The 20,518-nt window shown below is 44.2% G+C and overlaps 1 protein-coding gene across 3 annotated transcripts in view; it reads right to left on the bottom strand.

Annotated features, from left to right (window-relative positions):
* Positions 1–20,518, bottom strand: part of focad (focadhesin) — a 343,322-nt gene that overhangs the window by 215,886 nt on the left and 106,918 nt on the right. For all 3 annotated transcript variants that reach the window (XM_070881054.1, XM_070881035.1, XM_070881044.1), the window contains 2 exons: positions 8,846–9,052; positions 6,827–6,914 (listed from right to left, as the gene is read on the bottom strand). In XM_070881054.1, coding sequence (XP_070737155.1) covers positions 6,827–6,914; positions 8,846–9,052 — 295 coding nt within the window. The remainder of the gene's footprint in view (positions 1–6,826; positions 6,915–8,845; positions 9,053–20,518) is intronic.

The following is a 20,518-nucleotide window of genomic DNA, read 5'->3' as shown; positions in this document are numbered from 1 at the left end:
AGTCTATAATTACCCACTTTCTCTCTCCCTCCCTCCCTCTTTAAAAAGTGGTGTTACATTAGCTACCCTCCAGTCCATAGGAACTGATCCAGAGTCGATAGACTGTCGGAAAATGATCACCAATGCATCCACTATTTCTAGGGCCAATTCCTTAAGTACTCTGGGATTCAGACTATCAGGTCCTGGGGATTTATCGGCCTTCAATCCCATCAATTTCCCTAACACAATTTCCTGGCTAATAAGGATTTCCTTCAGTTCCTCCTTCTTGCTGAACCCTCGGTCCCCTAATATTTCCAGAACGTTATTTGTGTCTTCCTTCGTGAAGACAGAACCAAAGTATTTGTTCAATTGGTCTGCCATTTCTTTGTTCCTCATTATAAATTCACCTGAATTTGGCTGCAAGGGACCAACGTTTGTCTTCACTAATCTTTTTCTCTTCACATATCTATAGAAGCTTTTGCAGTCAGTTTTTATGTTCCTGACAAGCTTCTTCTCGTACTCTATTTTCCCCCTCTTAATTAAACCCTTTGTCCTCCTCTGCTGAATTCTAAATATCTCCCAGTCCTCAGGTTTGCTGCTGTTTCTGGCCAATTTATATGTCTTGTCCTTGGATTTAACACTATCCTTAATTTCCCTTGTTAGCCACGGTTGAGTCACCTTGCTGGTTTTATTTTTACTCCAGACAGGGATGTACAATTGCTGAAGTTCATCCATGTGATCTTTAAATGTTTGCCATTGCCTATCCACTGTCAACCCTTTAAGTATCATTTGCCAGTCTATTCTAGCCAATTCATGTCTCATACCATCGAAGTTACCTTTTCCTTAAGTTCAGGACCCTAGTCTCTGAATTAACTGTGTCACTCTCCATCTTAATAAAGAATTCTACCATATTATGGTCACTCTTCCCCAAGGGGCCTCGCACAAAAAGATTGCTAATTAGTCCTTTCTCATTACACATCACCCAGTCTAGGATGGCCAGCCCTCTAGTTGGTTCCTCGACATATTGGTCAAGAAAACCATCCCGAATACACTCGAGGAAATCCTCCTCCACCGTACTGCTACCAGTTTGGTTCGCCCAATCTATATGTAGATTAAAGTCGCCCATGATAACTGCTGTGCCTTTATTGCACGCATCCCTAAATTCTCGTTTGGTGCTGTCCGCAACCTCACTACTACTGTTCAGTGATCTGTACACAACTCCCACTCGCGTTTTCTGCCCTTTGGTATTCCGCAGCTCTACCCATACAGATTCCACATCATCCAAGCTAATGTCCTTCCTATTGCGTTAATTTCTTCTTTAACCAGCAATGCTACCCCACTTCCATTTCCTTTCTGTCCATCCTTCCAGAATGTTGAATACCCCTGGATGTTGCGTTCCCAGCCTTGGTCACCCTGGAGCCATGTCTCCGTAATCCCAATTATATCATTCGTTAATAGCTGCCTGCACAGCTAATTCGTCCACCTTATTACGAATACTCCTCGCATTGAGGCACAGAGTCTTCAGGCTTGTCTCTGTACCACACTTTGTCCCTTTAGGCTTTTGCTGTAATGTGGCCCTTTTTGATTTTTGCCTTGGGTTTCTCTGCCCTCCACTGTTACTTTTCTTCTTTCTATCTTTTGCTTCGGCCCCCATTTTACTTCCCTCTGTCTCCCTGCATAGGTTCCCATCACCCTGCCATATTAGTTTAACCCCTCCCCAACAGCACTAGCAAACACTCTCCCTAGGACATTGGTTCCGGTCCTGCCCAGGTGCAGGCCGTCCAGTTTGGACTGGTCCCACCTCCCCCAGAACCGGTTCCAATGTTCCAGGAATTTGAATCCCTCCCTTCTGAGGAAGATTATTCGGCCCATCTCAGTTCATCCAACTAGAGAGATCCTAAGACCTCTCTCCCACACTGTAGAATACAAATGGTTTTTTAAGTGATTCCTGGGATTTTGCCTCCGTTATTCTTTCTGGAAGTTTATTCCACACATTGATCAATCTTAGTATGAAGAAGAATTTCCTGCTCTCAGTTCTAAAATGACCTAATGCTAGTTTGAGCCCATATTCTAGTTTTACTTCCATAGTTTAACCTAAAGTAATATTCCAGGTTAACTGTTTCTATAAACTTCACAATTTTATACATATATATATAAAATCACCTCTTGAGCACCTTATTATACGTTATAAAGCCCAAGTTTCTCCCATATTTTCTCATAACTCAGACCCCAGAAACTGGGGATCATCCAAGTAGATCTTCTCTGCAATGTCTCCAGTGTTTAAATGTCTCTCTTTAGTTTCTTTTAGCTTCATCCTTGCTATTTCAACACCTTTCACGTCATGGAATACACATATCACCCAATTTTCCATCCTATGTGTAGCACTTGTCTGCATTAAATTTCAATTGCTTCTTACATATTTATCCCATTTCATTCTGTAATTTCTGACCTGCTTTCTCCAATTCTACTGCCCTTCCTGGTTTGTTACACTCTGCAAAAGTGACCACTTTGCATTGAATCCAGGGCATTTATATAAATTAGAAATAGTAGTGGACCTTGCCCAGAGCCCAAGGCACCCCACTTCTTCCCACACTGACATACCTCCTCTAATGAGCACTCGTTGTTTCCTATTCTTCAGCCAGTTTCTCACCCATTCCTTGGGATTACCCGAAATCTCCTCAGTTTCAAGTTTAATTAATTACCTTGTCTGTGGAACCTTATCAGAATCCTTTAGGATGTGGAAAAACATCACACCATAGGGCCTTCCACAGTTCCCCTGGGTTATCACTGATCAAGCTCCACAACTTTGAGGGAGACAGGACTTTTCCCTTCTGAATCCATGCTGACTTCTGTTAACTAGGTTGTTGTTATACAGATGATCCTCAAGTTTTACTCCTGATAGTCAATTCTATTATAGGTACAACGTCCCAAATCCAACCATGATCTTATTGAATGGTGGTGCAGGCTAGAAGGGCCGAATGGCCTACTCCTGCACCTATTTTCTATGTTTCTATGTTTCTAAAATCGGAATTGTCCGAAAAAGTTTCATTTTTGTGGCAGCCAAGATGGCGACAGAGCAGCGAGGGACAAGGAAACCAGTAAAAAAATGCAGTGCCGGGGGGGGGGGGGGGCCGCGAGCATCAAGTAGCGGAGGATCGGCGGCTGACGAGAATCGGCGGGCGGCAAGGAACAGCAACAGTGAGGTCCGAAATCCGGCAAAACCCAAAAACCGGCACGGACTCGATCCCGAGGTTGCTGGATTTCATATATTGTTTCTGTATTTTACAAGAAATGGAAGTAAGACCAATGAGTCTCTAGTTACCTGTATCAGTTTTGTCCTACTTTTGAATATGAGTACTACCTCAATCTGCTTACAATTTTCTGGTACACCTCCCCCCCCCCCACCCATCCACCCAGTGTCCAATGACTCCCTCATAATGATTATCATTGTTTCACAAATCTACACCAAAGAGTCTATTATCACACTGGAATAAATACCAGTCTGTAAACAACCTCCTAGTCTCAAGAGCGAATTGGCACTGGTTTATGAATGTAGCCAATGTAACCTGAATTATAGCAAGCTATTTGTTATTGTATATGCGGAATTGCTTTCTCCTGCCTTCCATCCAAGTCTTCACTATTTTTATTATTGTTAAGATTGAGGTTCATTTAAATGTATTACAAATAGTGTAGACAAATAAAGCAGATAGTAAGGTAGGATAGAAACATATATGATGCCAGAGAATAGGCACTGCAGCTTAATGAGACCTTTCCCAGCCATGGAATAGTTGTTTTCACAAAAAACCCAATGGAGCAGATTTTTGTCTTTATGGCCTGGACGTTATGCATCACCCGAGTGAAGTGAAGAGAGGAAACTCTGGTGGGGAGGATCACACACACACTCCTTACCGAATTTCAGTCGATTTTCATTCCTTTAATTTAAATGGAATAAATGAGATAGCTTCTGCTGCTGACACGCAGATCCTCCCTGCCAGATGTTCCTTCTTACCTCCGGCGCTGCTTAATGCTGAACCAGTAAAGATGGAAATCTGCTCCATTGTTTCTTTTTTAATCATAATGTTTGTTCCACTAGCCTTAAATATATGAGGACAGAGAGCTGGTCCTCATGCTCAAAGTTACAGTATCCACAAAAACAGACTTTGTAAAGGCTCAAGATTTACACCCATTACACATAATTTTACCCAATCATTGTTCGTTAGCACAATTGTAACAGTTCAAAATAATGCATTGTACTAGAGCTGATTTTGTGTTTCTGCAGAAGAAATGAGGCTCGACATTAAGGGAAATCTACTCAAGGTAGCTCCATACTGCTTTCAGCATACCCTCAACTTTCAGTCTGAATCGAACTCATTCTCAGATCAATACGAAAACACATAACAAAAATTATTTAAGAAAATAATTTTCTTTGGCATGACTGCAATTCAATGGTACAGTACACCTTATTGACTCAGATCTACTATCTCACAAACATAAATGCCTCTCCCTCTTCCATTATCTGCTTCTAACAACCGAATAAGCCACAAGGCTTTTGATCTAAAGTGCTGCGACTCCTAGACCTGCCACCAGCAATGTTCTCGTGATGAAGCAGTTAAAAATGATTTACCTAAATAGTTGCCATCATGAACTAAAATGAAATGGCCCTTCCTGCTTTTAAAATAACTGACATATGATTTTGATTTATTTTGTTTTAAAAAGAGCTACAAATCTGCAGTTGATCCCATTATGTGCAACTTGAATTATGCTACCAAAAGCCACAGCGGGAGAAATTGGCCAGCTTGGCGCATGTTTTTTCGCTGATATTTCGCCTTTTTTGCCAGTAAAAGGTACTCACCTAAATTGGCCAAAGTTAACAAATGCCGATTTTGAAATATACCCAAAAAGCGGATCAACCACGTGCAACGGCAAAAAAAAATGCACCACTTAAAATTGGCCGTTCGGGGAACCCGTACTCGGGGTGAAAAAAAAACGCCCGAGAAAAGCCTGCGTTGAAGCCCCAGAAACAACAGTAGGTTTGAAGACCTACAAAAAGGGTAAGTTGAAGTTTTTATTTTTAAATTCTTTTTCAGCGATTCATTAGTTAAGTGTATAGTGAATGTTTTCTGATTGAAAACAAATAGCAAAAATCAAAAAATAATCAGGGAACCATTTGAAGGACTTCACCAGAGGTTACTACTAACAAACTCGAAAAGTCACACTGTGTGAATGGATTTCACAAAGTACAAGAGATAAGTGTGTAATGTTGTCAAGGTCCAACCGGTCTCATTCACATTTTATCATATAACCCAATTTTTGAGAAGAGCACGGGGCAGGTGGAGTGTACAGTGCAAATAGGAGGATAGGCAGAAATAACAAGTGATGAATGACTGGTGTTGGAGAAAAAAAGACACAAAATTTACACGCACAGTGTGGAGGCCCCGACCTGCGTGAGAACACCAGCGGCAGGTCGGGGCCAAAGAAGTAGCGGAGGTGCGGCAGCCCAGGAGCAGCGAGGACGCCACTTCAGGGAGCAGCGTGAGCTGGTGCAGGAGGGCGACAGCAGCGAAGAGTGACGTCATCAAGGTCCAGGTCGGTGATTGGAGCACGGGCAGATACAGCAGGAGCGGCGAGATCAGGGCGAAGGAGCTGAGAGAGAGGGTAGAGGGACGTGATCAGGGCCCAGGGGAGGCGCGAGTTCAGAGCCAGCCCACACTGCGATGTGTGCGCGCACTAGGTCCGTGCAGCAGAGCAGCTCTCCAGTCGTCTTGGATACCCTTGCCACTGGACCAAGACCTAGCTCTGTCAAGCCCGTGTGGTGGCTGCTGTGCAACGGCCACCACATGTTAAAAAAAAATCCAAGCACAGGCATCTTCCACGCTTCAGGATGTAGTTTGGGATCTGGAATATTAGGTCCTTCATTGAAACACCTGTGAACTCATCCTTTTTTGGCGTGGAAGCAAGTCATCCTCGTTTCGAGGGATTTCCTATGATGATGAGTGAATGTTTAATTTTTGATTTTTGTTATTTGTTTGTGTGTGTTTTCTCCCCTCCCAAGGCCTGTATTTTTGGTGGTGATAGGCCTCGGGCTAAAGTTGGCAAGGATCGGGGTTTCCACTGCAAATCCTCGTGCAACGCCAATTTTTACTGTCGGGTGCATTTGTTTGGCAATTTTACCCCCTTAAAAAATGACAATGCTTTTAGTGGTATTTTTGCCGTAAAATAACAGGAAAAACCCAATATTGCCAAAAACGGAATTTCTAGACCTATAGTCTTGAATCGCAAGCTATTGTTTTGAACTCTTCACAAAAACTGATTACACTGATTGTCAGGCAAGTATACATCAGAGCAGATAAACAAAATACATATTTTTTTTTAAATAAACTAGGAATCAAAAAAATCTCAGCATGTAAACCAAAATACATAGTTCTACCTCAGTCAGGATCTCCTAACATTTGACTGTTGTGATGAGTCCAGATCACTTATGAACAAGGTATTATTATAATAAGAGTGTATTATGTATATCTGATCTCAATCAATCATCTAGTATCCTCCAGTTAACTCAAAGGAGCAGCAAAACAAATCTCTTTCACTGCTGGGTGAAATGTTTCAGAGTTTAGCTGATCTGAGTCAAGGGCACAAAGCAATATCTGCAAGCAACCCATCCTACTGTGACCTCCAGTACTCCCCTCTCTGCCACCTCCCCAAGGTTAACGAGAGAAGAAAATCCTGGTTTCTTTTGCAACCACTCCCACCCTTTGCTCAATATTTTGTGCATCAGCCCTGGGGGCTCAAAAGAGCTGGTCTCTTCCTCTCACCCAAGTACCTTCTATAACATTACTTTCAAGCTTACCGAGATTCAAAATGGGCTCTTGCTGACACGCTGGAGTCTGGAGCAGAAGTAAGCTCAGTCCAACAAGCATCTCTTCAGCAGGAATACTCTACAAAGAGATCATTTTTTTTTTAAACAGATGAAAATGTTCCTAAGGGGACCTAGAAGAAAAACTGATGTGTATATTTCATACTGCATCAGAACACAAATCATTACGACAAACATGATCACAATGCACCAAGTTTGGAGTACATTCAATATATCATAATGACTCAAAGTAATTCTTTGATTGACTTAGAGAGGGAGAAATTGGACAGCCTGGCGCACGTTTTTTCGGTGATATTTCGCCTTTTTTGCCAATAAAAGGTACTCACCTAAATTAGCCAAAGTTAACAAATGACGGTTTTGAAATATCGCCGAAAAGCACATCGACCACATGCAACACCAAAAAAAACGCACGGCTTAAAATTAGCCATTCAGCGAACTCGCACACAGGGTGAAAAAAAAAACGCCTGAGGAAAGCCTGCGCTGAAGCCCCAGAAACAGCGGTAGGTTTGAAGACCTACAAAAAAGGTAAGTTGAAGTTTTTATTTTTTAATTATTTTTCAGCGATTCATTAGTTAAGTGTATAGTGAATGTTTTCTGATTGTTTATTTTTTTATTTTATTTTTTGTGTTTTCTCTCCTCCAAGGGCCTGGGCTAAAGTTGGCGAGGACCACGGTCTCCACCGCGAAACCTCTTGCAATGCCGATTTTTTTGCCAATTTTACCCCCTTAAAAAATGGCGAAGTTTTTAATGGTATTTATTCCGTAAAATAACGGGGAAAACCCGATTATCACCAAAAACTGAATTTTTAGCCCAATGTATCTAAAGCCAAGTAAAAATCTGTCATAGTTTAGATATACAAATGATGCATAAAAATAGTTAGAACACAACTCGATTAAGTTTCCCTCATTGCAAATATGAGCACTATCCTATCCATTCACCTTTAAAAAACACCACTTTTATCCGCTCAGTTCACTGACATTTTGTTTGATATAAAGATTACAAAGTTAGAAAAATAGAATACAAATATTATCCTTTCAATGTAAGTACATAAATTGCAAATATATTCCTCAACAGTTGAAAAATCTATGCATTCTAATTCAAGAATTCATATCGCACATCCAGAAAACAAGTAAACTTATGGTTTTGCAATTTTTGGGGGCACATAAACTATTTGGCATGGATGACGCTAATAAATTTTTCAACATCCAGTGATGCTTCTGCAGATAACAGCACATAAGAGAGCTTATTGGCACAGGGGAAAACAAATTCATAGACTTCAGAAAGCCTTAAGGAAATGAAAAGCAAGCTATACAGATCTGAAGTTTGGAGTCTGGCCAACTATTGTTAAGTGTCTTTCAATTAACAACAAGTACCCCTTCTCGAATTAAAACCATTTGGTTTGGAGCCAAGGACCTGGAGAGGCAGGCATCTTGATTTTCAGACTGCATGGAGTTGGTGATCTGGCAGCAGGAGTCGGGAAGACATTAATGTCCCAGGGCTTGTGAAGCCAGTGGGCTCCATATGTGACATATACATTATGTAAAATGACTTGACAATTGAAATACTAAGTGAACTTTTATCAATCTGGGTCCGGAGATGCCCGTGAAAGGAGTCATATCATCATTGAATAAGGATAAAATTACATTAAATATACAGTAAAGCACTACCTATGGTGCATCTCACACACACACACAGCGTAAGGCACCATGGAGTTGAGAGTATATTGCTAATCACAAGGGTGAAGCTCAAAGCATTTATCAGTATTATCTCAATACTAAGATGTATGAAGTGACTTGAGGGAGTATTATAACTCAGAATAATATGCACAAACATAATGATATATTGCCATTTCATTTTTTTAATTGACCAATGGAGTTATTAAACTGAATTATGTTGATAGAGGGAAATAACATTGCTTGTATATTCTACAATAATGCATCAGGACAAATTTTAATTATTAATTCTTGTAGATTCAAAATCTGTACTGCTTACCTCAGGAAGATTGCTGGCAATTATCTGAATTTGATGAATAAGGGAGGAGAATTCTCCTGTGATTTTCAGGCTTAATTCACAAACACACAGCAGTTGCAGAGACAGCTGGGCTAGCTCAGATTTCCAAAAGTGAGAATGGCGGAGAAAAGCTAGTGATAACTCTTTCAGAAATATAGCAGCTTCCGTAACCTGTGTCAAATTAGTTACCTGGTGGAAATGAAACAGAAATACAACAGTGTTTTTGACATTGCTATTGCACAATTATTCCAGCTAGATACAGCAAAGGCTGTGGGCCCCAACATCCCAGCTAGTATGCTGAAGACTTGGGCTCCAAAACTAGTCGAACCTCTAGCCAAACTGTTCCAGTACAACATTGACATCCACCCGACAATGTGGAAAACTGCCCAACTGCACACAAAAGCAGAACAAATCCAATCCGGCCAATTACCACCCCATCAGTCTACTCTCAATCATCAGCAAAGTGATGGAAGGTGTCGCTGACAGTGCTATCAAACGGCACTTACTCACCAATAACCTGCTCACCAGCGCTCAGTTTGGGTTCCACCAGGACCACTCAGCTCCAGAACTCATTACAGCCTTGGTCTAAACATGGACAAAAGAGCTGAATTCCAGAGGGGAGGTGAGACTGACTGCCCTTGATATCAAGGCAGCATTTGACCAAGTGTGGCATCAAGGAGCCAGAGTAAAATTGGAGTCAATGGGAATCAGGGGGAAAACTCTCCACTGGCTGGAGTCATACCTAGCACAAAGGAAGATGGTTGTGGTTGTTGGTGGGCAATCATCTCAGCCACGAGCATTGCTGCAGAAGTTCCTCAGGTCAGTATCCTCGGCCCAACCATCTTCAGCTGCTTCATCAATGACCCTCCCTCCATCATAAGGTCAGAAATGGGAGTGTTCACGGAAGACTGCACAATGTTCAGTGCCATTCACAACTTCTCAGATAATGAAGCAGTCCAGACCTGGACAACATTCAGGCTTGGGCTGATAAGCAGTAAGTAACATTCGCGCCATACAGGTGCCAGGCAATAACTATCTGTAACAAGCGAGAGTCTAACCACTGCCCCATGGCATTCAATCACATAACCATGGCCAAATCCCCCACTATCAACATCCTGGGGGTCACCATTGACCAGAAACTTAACTGGACCAGCAACATAAATACTGTGGCTACAAAAGCTAGTCAGAGTCTGGGTATTCTGCAGCGAATCTTTCACCTCCTGACAACCCAAAGCCTTTCCACCATCTTCAAGACACAAGTCAGGAGTGTGATGGAATACTCTCCACTTCCCTGGATGAGCTCCAACAACACTCAAGAGGCTTGACACCATCCAGGACAAAGCAGCCACTTGATTGGCATCCCATCCACCACCTTAAACATTCACTCCCTTCATCAGCAGCGCACCATGGCTACAGTGTGTACCATCTACAAGATGCACTGCAACAACGTGCCAAGGCTTCTTTCCAGTACCTCCCAAACCCGCGACATCTACCACCTACAAAGACAAAGGCAGCAGGCACATGGGATCACCACCACCTCCAAGTTCCATTGCAAGTCACACAGGATCATAGTCGCTGGATCAAATTTCTGGAACTCCCTCCCTAACAGCACTGTGGGAGTATCTTCACCGCACGGACTGCAGTGGTTCAAGAAGGTGGCTCTCCACCACTTTCTCGAGGGAATTAGGGATGGGGAATAAATGCTGGCCTTACAAGCGATGCCCACATCCCACGAACAATTTTTTTTAAAGCAATGCACAAAATAACTTATTGCAATGTGCTCCATTAAAAACATGATAGCAGCTGGTGGCATCCCTGGAATAAATGTTTGGGAAATAGAAAAGTCCAACTACTGCACTGTGGAAATGTGTAATTCAGCTTTAAGCATAACAGCAGTGCAAGTAAGACTTACAGTCTTGCCTACATAGAACACCCCATCATGTTCCTCTCGAACATCTCAAAGTACTTGCCACACAATGAATTGCTTTGAAGTGCAGTGACTAGTTATGCTGGTAGTCATTTTGTGCATAGCAATAAACTACAAACAATGAAACAAAGTCATGCTGATGTTTAGCTACCACAGTAACATTCCTGGCTAAGCCACACCTGTAATATTGCCACAACAACTCCAGATCTAGTCCATTCCCCCGGCCCGAGAAGATCACTTTTTGATCAAGTGTTTACTTTATTCACACCTCACAATCCCCTCATGAAGAAATAAACAAAGAGGAAGATAAGAAATAGGGAACTGTAAAGCATGCATTTCCTCAGAATATCCTAAAGCACTTCAAGGCCAAATAATTACTTTTGTTGGCAAACACCTGTAACTAATTTGCGCACAGTAAGGTCCCACAAAAGCAATAAAATGAATGACTAGTCAATCTATTTTTGGTAGTGTTGGTTGAGGGATACATTTTACGGAGCAGCGGGGATAAAAGGAGCTAACTGGAAGCAGGAGCAACTTAGAGGAAAAAAATCAAAACTGTGATGTCAGAGTGATGTCAGCTCAAGGGAAACAGCTGATTGGTGAGTAGCCGGTGAGTGTTCTTGTCTTCTAGTTTTAAGTTTATTTCACAGTCAGATAGTTCATAGTGTAGTTCATAGTCAAATAACTAGAGGCATTGCAGTGCAGCTCAGTCCCGTGGAGTGCACATCCTGTGCCATGTGGGAAGTCCCGGATGCTTCGCGTAGTCTGGACAACACATGTGCAGGAAGTGTTACCAGCTGGAGCAACTCGAGCTCCAGGTTTCAGAGCTTGAGCGTCAGCTGGAGTCATTGCGGTGCATCCGCAAGGCTGAAAATTTTGTGCTTGGCATGTTTCTAGAGGTGGTCACGCCGCAGCTTAAGAACGTGCAGGCAGAGAGGGAATGGGTAACTGCCAGACAGAAGATTAGGACCAGGAAGGTAATCAAGGAATCCCCCAAGTGTATCTCGCTCTCCAACCAGTATTCTGTTCTGAGTACCAGTGGGGGCGATGGTTCCTCTGGGGAGTGCAGCCAAAGCCAAGTCCACGGCACTACAGCTGGCTCAGCAGTACCTGCTTGGTGGGGGGGGGGGGGGGGGGGGCGGCGACAGAAGAGTGCAAGAACAGTAGTGGTAGGGGATTCAATAGTTAGAGGATCAGACAGGCGTTTCTGCGGCCGCAGACGTGACTCCAGGATGGTATGTTCCCTCCCTGGTGCCAGGGTCAAGGATGTCACAGAGTGGCTGCAGGGTATTCTGGGGGGAGAGGGTGAACAGCCAGAGGTCGTGATCCATATCGATACCAATGACATAGGTAGAAACAGGTATAAGGTCCTACAGGCAGATTTTAGGGAGTGAGGAGAAAGATTAAAAAGCAGGACCTCAAAGATAGTAATCTCTGGATTATTCCCGGTGCCATGTGCTAGTGGGTACAGAAATAGGATCAGACAGATGAATGCATGGCTAGAAGGATGGTGCAGGAGGGAGGGCTTTACAATCCCGAGGCATTAGAACCATTTCTGGGGGAGGTGGGACCTGTCATAGCGAGAGGATTTGAGTATAGGAGCAGGGAGGTCTTACTGCAGTCTTACAGGGCCTTGGTGAGGCCACACCTTGAATATTGAGTACATATTTTGTTAGTCTGAACATTTATTGTGAGTTTAAGTACTGTGTGTAATCAGCAAGTGTGACCTTAGCTCCTTTATTAAGATTCCAGAGTGCAGGTACCTCATGGGTGGTCTGTTTATATACTGTGCTCCCAAGGGATGCTGGGATCCCTTGGGACTCCAACAGGTAGGCCTTCTGGTGGTCAGGTGTGATGCAGGTTACAAGGGGTTAAATACATAACAGTTTTGACTTCCCAATCTGAAGAAGGACATTCTTGCTATTGAGGGAGTGCAGCGAAGGTTCACCAGACTGATTCCCGGGATGGCGGGACTGACATATCAAGAAAGACTGGATCGGCTAGGCTTATATTCACTGGAGTTTAGAAGAGTGAGAGGGGATCTCATGGAAACATATAAAATTCTGACGGGATTGGACAGGTTAGATGCAGGAAGAATGTTCCCGATGTTGGGGAAGTCCAGAATCAGGGGTCACAATCTAAGGATAAGTGGTAAGCCATTTCGGACCGAGATGAGGAGAAACTTCTTCACTCAGAATTGTGAACCTGTGGAATTCTTTACCACAGAATGTTATTGAGGCCAGTTCGTTAGATATATTCAAAAGGGAGTTAGATGTGGCCCTTACGGCTAAATGGATCAAGGGATATGGAGAGAAAGCAGGAATAGGGTATTGAAGTTGCATGATCAGCCATGATAATATTGAATGGTGGTGCAGGCTCGAAGGGCCGAATGGTCTACTCCTGCACCTATTTTCTATGTTTCTATGTACAAGCTAGACCAATATCCTTCTGTGGGGTGGGTTTGCTAGTGCTGTTGGGAGGGTTTAAACTAGCTTGGCTGGGGGATGAGAACCCGAGAATAGATTCAGTTGGGAATAAGGCAAATGAGCTAAGAGCACAGATAGATACTTGGGAGTCTGATAGTATAGCAATTAGTGAGACATGGCTGAAAAAAGGGTAGGTACGGAAGCTCAGCATTCCTGGTTACAGGATTTTCAGACGGGATAGAGAGGGGGTAAAAAAGGAGTGGGGGGGGGGGTCGCAATATTGATTAAAGAAACAATTACAGCTGTGAAGAGGATGATATGTTGGAAGGATCATCAAATGAGGCCATATGGGTCGGATTGAAGAACAAAAAAAGAGGTGATCGCACTGCTAGGATTGAACTATGGACCCCCAAACAGTCAAAGGGAAATAGAAGAGCAAATATGTAGGCAAATTTCTGAGAAGTGCTAAAACTATAGGGCAGTAATAGTAGGGGATTTCAACTATCCTAATATTAATGGGGATAAAATTATTGTGAAAGGTATGGAGGGTGCGGAATTCCTAAAATGCATTCAGGAGAACTTTTTTAGCCAGTATGTAGCAAGTCCAATAAGGGAGGGGGCGCTTTTGGACATAGTTTTAGGGAATTAAGTTGGGCAGGTGGAAGGGGAATCAGTGGGAGAGCATTTTGGCGCTAGTGATCAAAATTCAGTTAGATTTAAGGTAGTTATGGAAAAGGACAAAGATAGGCCTGGAATAAAAGTTCTCAATTAGAGAAGAGCCAATTTTGATAAGCTGAGAAGTGATTTAGAAGTGGACTCAAAACAGCTACTTGAAGATAAATCAGTATAAGAGCCATGGGAGGCATTCAATAGGAGATCCGGAGGATTCAGAGCAAGTATGTTCCTGTTATGTATGAAGATAGAGTCTGACTGGATACTGTGAGCTCAAAGTTAAGTGTGACCTTAGTCTTTTATTGCAGGTCTCCAGAGTGCCCCTCCAGCCTGTGAGGCCTCCTTAAGTACCTGTGCTTATGGGATCCCTTGGGACTCCAAGGTGGCTGTACAAGGTAAATACAAGTTTCTCTTCCCCCCCACTACCCTCCCCAAAGTCAACAGTGTAACTATTTACAAGGCGAGACGATCTGGGGCCCTTCTTGATCGTCTCGGGGAAAATGCTGGTGTTGGTGAATCATCTGTTGGGCCCTCGCTGGGCTGCTGTACAGCTGGTCTTGTTGGGCTGCCTGGTGTGTTGGGCCCTGCTGGGCTGCTGCGGATGATGGGTTCTGCTTCGTGGCCAACCGCGGTGTCGGTTGCCACTGGTGTGTATGTTGGGGGATCAAAGAAGGTAGAGTCCAAAGTGGGTTGCTCAGGATAGTCCGTGAATCTGAGTTTGATTTGGTCCAAGTGTTTCCGGTGAGTGAGTCCATTTGAAAGTTTGACCCGAAACACCCTGCTCCCCTCTTTGGCCACAACAGTGCCAGGAAGCCACTTGGGACCTTGTCCATAATTCAATACAAATACAGGATCATTGATTTCAATCTCGCGTGACACATTTGCGCTATCATGGTATGTAGTTTGCTGAAGCCGCCTGCTCTCTACCTGTTCATGTCGATCAGAGTGAACGAACGAGAGCCTTGTCTTAAGTGCCCTTTTCATGAGCAGTTCAGCAGGTGGGGTCCTAGTGAGTGAGTGGGGTCTCGTGCGGTAGCTAAGCAGGACTCGGGATAGGCGAGTCTGCAGTGAGCCTTCCGTTACCCTCTTCAAGCCCTGCTTGATGGTTTGCACTGCTCTCTCTGTCTGGATACTGGTTTAAATGGGGCAGATGTGACATGTCTGATCCCGTTGCGGGTCATGAATTCTTTGAACTCAGCACTGGTAAAACTAGGCTGTTGTCGCTCACCAGGACATCCGGTACCCCGTGCGTGACAAACATGGCCCGTAGACTTTCAGTGGTGGCAGCGGACGTGCTTGCCAACATTATCTCACATTCAATCCATTTGGAGTACGCATCGACAACCACAAAGAACATTTTATCCAAGAACAGGCCTGCATAGTCGACGTGTACCCGAGACTACGGTTTTGAGGGCCAAGACCATAAAGGTAGTGGTGTTTCCCTGGATGCATTACTTAACTGCGAGAATGTATTACATCTGTGAACGCAGGACTCTTAAGTTCGCATCGATACCGGGCCACCACACATGGGATCTGGCTATTGCTTTCATCATTATGATGCCTGGGTGGGTGCTGTGGAGGTCACTGATGAAGATGTCTCTGCCCTTCTTGGTAACCACTACCCGATTTCCCCACAGAAGGCAGTCGGCCTGTATAGACATTTCATCTTTGCGCCGCTGGAACAGCTTTATCTCTTCCTTCATTTCCACTGGGACACTGGACCAGCTCCCGTGAAGCACACAATTTTTAAACTAGGGACGGTAAGTGGTCCTGGCTCGTCCAGGTTCTAATCTGTCGGGCTGTGACGGGTGATTGCTCACTCTCAAATGTTTCCATAACCATGACTAAATCTGCGGGCTGCGCCATTTCTACCCCCGTGGTGGGCAATGGCAGCCTGCTGAGAGCAGCAGCAGTTTTCAGTGCCTGGCCTGTGGCGGACGGCGTGAGCACCCATCGCTGGATGCAGACCGATGCATTAGTATTTATCCCCTTGCTCTCGGAAAACAAGGATATCAATGGCTTATGGTCAGTTTCCAATTCAAAATTTTAGCCCAAACAGATATTGATGCATTTTCTTTACCCCGTAGACACACGCTAACGCTTCTTTTTCAACCATGCTGTAGGCTCTCTCAGCCTTAAGACAGTCTCCTGGATGCATCAGCAACCGGTTGCAATTTCCCAGTCTTGAGCTTGTTGCAATATACACCCGACGCCATACGGTGACACATCACACGCTTACATGGATCATACAACACAAGCAATTTGTTTGAGCATAACAATTTTCTCGCTTTTATAAAGATATTTTCTTGGCTTCTGCCCCTTACCTATTCGTCTCCTTTATGCAGTAAGGCGTGCAGTGGTTCTAACAGTGTGCTGAGACCCAGTAAGAAGTTATCAAAATAGTTCAGGAGTCCTAGAAATGACCACAGCTCCGTCACGTTCTGTGGCCTCGGTGCGTTTTCGATTGCCTCCGTCTTCGAATCAGTGGGCCTGATGCTGTCCGCCACGATTTTTCTCCCCAGGAACTCCGCTTTAGGCGCCAGGAAAACGCACTTGAAGCATTTTAACCTGAGCCCCACGCGGTTGAGTCGACCAAGAACCTCCTCCAGGTTCTGCAGATGCTCGCTTGTGTCCAGACCTGTAACCAAGATGTCGTCCAGGAAGACCACTGTGCATGGGACCGACTTCAGTAAGCTTTCTATGTTTCTCTGGAATATCGCTGCCGCTGATCGAATTCCAAACAGGCTGTTATAAATATTCTGTTATAAATGAAGAGACCTTTGTGTGTGTTGATGCAGGTGAGGCCCTTCGATGATTCCTCCAGCCCCTACGGCATGTAGGCCGAGGTCAAGTCCAGCTTCGTGAACGTCTTTCCTCCCACCAGCGTAGCAAAAAGGTAGTCAGCCTTTGGTAGTGTTAACTGATCCTGCAGGGAGAAACGATTGATAGTTACTTTGTAATCACCACAGATTCTGACGGTGCCGTCTCCCTTGAGGACAGGAACGATAGTACTGGCCCACTCGTTGAATTCGATCGACGAAATGATGCCCTCTCGTTGCAGCCGATCTCCACTCTCTCTCATCATTTACGGTACTGCTCTCGCCTGTGATGGATGGGTCGCGCCCCCAGAATTAGGTGGATCCGCACTTTTGCTCCTTGGAACTTCCCGATGCTTGGTTCGAAAAGCAAAGGGAACTTGTTTAAGACCTGGGCACACGAGTGTCATCAGCGGACGAGAGCGCTCGGACGTCGTCCCAGTTCCAACGTATCTTTCCCAGCCAGCTTCCGCCAAGCAGCGTGGGACCATCGCCCTGTACCACCCAGAGTGGTAGCTTGTGCACCCCTCCATCGTAGGAAACTTTTACAGTGACACTGCCGATTACAGGAATCAGTTCCTTTGTGCAAGTTCTCAGTTTTGTGCAATTGGAGTCAAGACTGGCCTTGAGGCCTTGCTGCACCACAATTTTTCGGAAGTCTTTTTGCTCATAATGGACTGGTTCGCACCCCTGTCCAACTCCCTTGACACCGGGAGTCCATTTAGTTCAACCGTCAGCATTATCAGGGGACACTTAGTGGTAAATGTATGTACCCCATGTACCTCTGCCTCCTCGGTCTGAGGTTCTGGTTCGTTGTGATCCGTCGTGGATCTGTCTTCCTCTGCAACATGGTGATTTACAGGATTAACAGGATTAGTAGCTCGCCTGCACATACATTGGAGGTGTCCCATTGTTCCACAGCCCTTGCAAACGTACCCTTTGAAGCGGCATGAATGGAAATGATGATCACCCCCGCAGCGCCAACAAGGTGTTAATGGCCTTGCATTCATCACCCTTGATGGTGGACATGCAGGCATGTGTGACCTGCCCTGTACGTTGAGATTTGAAAACATCATCACTTTGTTCACAGTACTAGTAGCAGCACTCGTGTGCTGAGAGATTTGCTTAGTATTGTCACTGGTGGCAATGAACGCCTGGGCTATCGCTATGGCCTTTCTCAAGGTTGGGGTCTCTACAGTCAAAAGTTTGCAAAGTATTGTTTCATGGCCAATGCCAAGTACAAAAAAGTCTCTGAGCATGTTCTCCAAATGTCCTTCAAATTCTCAATGTCCTGCAAGGCGTCTTAGCTCGGCGACATAACTCGCCACTTCCTGGCCTTCAGACCTTTTGTAGGTGTAGAACCGGTACCTCACCATCAGAACGTTTTCTTTCGGGTTCAGATGCTCCCGGACCAATGTGCACAAATCACCGTACGATCTCTCTGTGGGTTTGCTGGAGCAAGCAGATTTTTCATGAAGCCATACGTTGGTGCCCCGCAGACGGTGAGGAGAATCGCCCTTCATTTGGCAGCGTTCACTTCTCCTTCCAACTCATTGGCCACGAACTTTTGGTCAAGTCGCTCCACAAAGGTTTTCCAATCATCTCCCTCTGAGAATTTCTCCAGGATGCCCACTGTTCTCTGCATCGTTGGGTTCGTTATCTGTACCTCGGCGCCATTTGTTATGTATGAAGAAAGAGTCTGACTGGATACTGTGAGCTCAAAGTAAAGTGTGACCTTAGTCTTTTATTGCAGGTCTCCAGAGTGCCTCTCCAGCCTGTGAGGCCTCCTTAAGTACTGTGCTCCCAAGGGATTATGGGATCCCTTGGGACTCCAGGGGATGAGCCCTCTGGTGGCTGTACAAGGTAAATACATAACAGTTTCCTTAAATAAAAAGGGTAGCACGAACAAATCTAGAGCCCCCTGGATGTCAAGGGACATACTGGGTAGGATAAAGAAAAATAGGGAGGCTTATGACAGAACAATACTGTCGGCTCAATACTGCAGAAACCCTAAAGGAGTATAGAAAGGTGAAATTAAAAAAGGAAATTAGGAAAGCCAAGAGAGAGAATGAAAACATTTTGGCAAGTAAAATCAAGGAAAACCCAAAGATGTTTTATAAATACATTACAAGCAAGAGGACAACTAAAGAAAGAGTAAGACCTATTGGAGACCATATATGTAATCTGTATGTAGAGGCAGAAGACGTGTGTATGGTTCTTAATCAATATTTTGCATCTGTTTTCACAAAAGAAAGGGGCGATGTAGACATTGCAATCAGGGAGGAGGAGTGTGAAATATTAGATGAAATAAACAGTGAGAGGGGAAGTATTAAAGGGTTTAGAAGCTTTGAAAATGGATAAATCCCCAGGCCCGGATGAAATGTATCCCAGGCTGTTAAGAGAAGCAAAAGAGGAAATAGCAGAGGCTCTGACCATTATTTTCCAATCCTCCTATAGGGTGGTGCTGGAGGACTGGCGGAATGCTAACATGGTTCCTTTGCTTACAAAGGAAGAAAGGGATAGACTGAGTAATTGCAGGCCAGTTAGCCTAATCTCGGTGGTGGGAAAATTATTGGAAAAAATTCTGAGGGACAGGAAAGATCTTCATTTGGAAAGACACATATTAATCAAGGACAGTCTGCATGGATTTGTTAAAGAAAAGCTGTGTTTGACTAACGTGATTGAATTTTTTGAGGAAGTAACAAGGAGTGTCGATGAGGGTGGTGCATTTGATGCAGTGTATAAGGGTTTTAGCAAGTCTTTTGATAAGGCCCCACATGGCAGACTGGTCACAAAAGTAAAAGCATGTTACCTCCTCAAAAAATGTTGGATGCAACTTGCCAAAATTGACTCAGAGGCAGGAAGCAAAGGCTAATGGCTGATGGGTGTTTTTGTGACTGTTTCCAGTGGGGTTCCGCAGGGTTCAGTACTGGGTTTCTTTGCTTTTTGTGATATATATATATCAATGATTAAGAAGTTTGCAGATGATACTAAAATCGGCTGTGTGGTTGATAACGAAGAAGCAAACTGTAGACTGCAGCAAGATATCAATTGACTGGTCAGGTGGGCAGAACATGGCAAATTGAATTCAATCCAGAGAAGTGTGTGAGGTAATGCATTTGGAGAGGGCTAACAAGGAAAGAGAATACACATTAAATGAAAGGATACTAAAAAAGTGTAGAGGAACAAAGGGACCTTGGAGTGCATGTCCACAGATCCCTGAAGATAGCGGGCCAGGTAGATAAGGTGGTTAAGAAGGCATCCGGAATACTTGCCTTTATTAGCCGAAGCATGGAATACAAGAGCAGGGAGGTTATGCTTGAACTGTATAAAACACTAGTTAGGCCACAGCAAGAGTACTGTGTGCAGTTCTGGTCACCACATTACAGGAAAGATGTGATTTCACTAGAGCGGGTACAGAGGAGGTACCAACATGTTTCCTGGACTGAAGAATTTTAGCTATGAGGAAATGTTGGATAGGCTTGGTTTATTTTCTTTGGAACAGAGGAAGCTGAGGGGAGACTTTATTGAGGGACAGAGAGAGTAGATAGAACAGACCTATTTCCCTTCGCAGAGGGGTCAACAACCAAGGAGCATAGATTTAAAGCAATTGGTAGAAGATTTAGAGGGAATTTGAGGGAAATTTCTTCACCCAGATAGTGGTGGGGGTCTGAAACTTACTGCCTGAAAGGGTGGTAGAGGCAGAAATCCTCACCACATTTAAAAAGTACTTGGATTTGCACTTGAAGTGCCGTCACCTACAGAGCTATGGACCAAGAGCTGGAAAGTGGGATTAGGCTGGATTGCTCTTTGT

This window comes from Pristiophorus japonicus, chromosome 1 (assembly GCF_044704955.1).
Source record: "Pristiophorus japonicus isolate sPriJap1 chromosome 1, sPriJap1.hap1, whole genome shotgun sequence".
NCBI lineage: Eukaryota > Metazoa > Chordata > Chondrichthyes > Pristiophoridae > Pristiophorus > Pristiophorus japonicus.
This window is presented reverse-complemented; position numbering and strand designations above follow the sequence as displayed.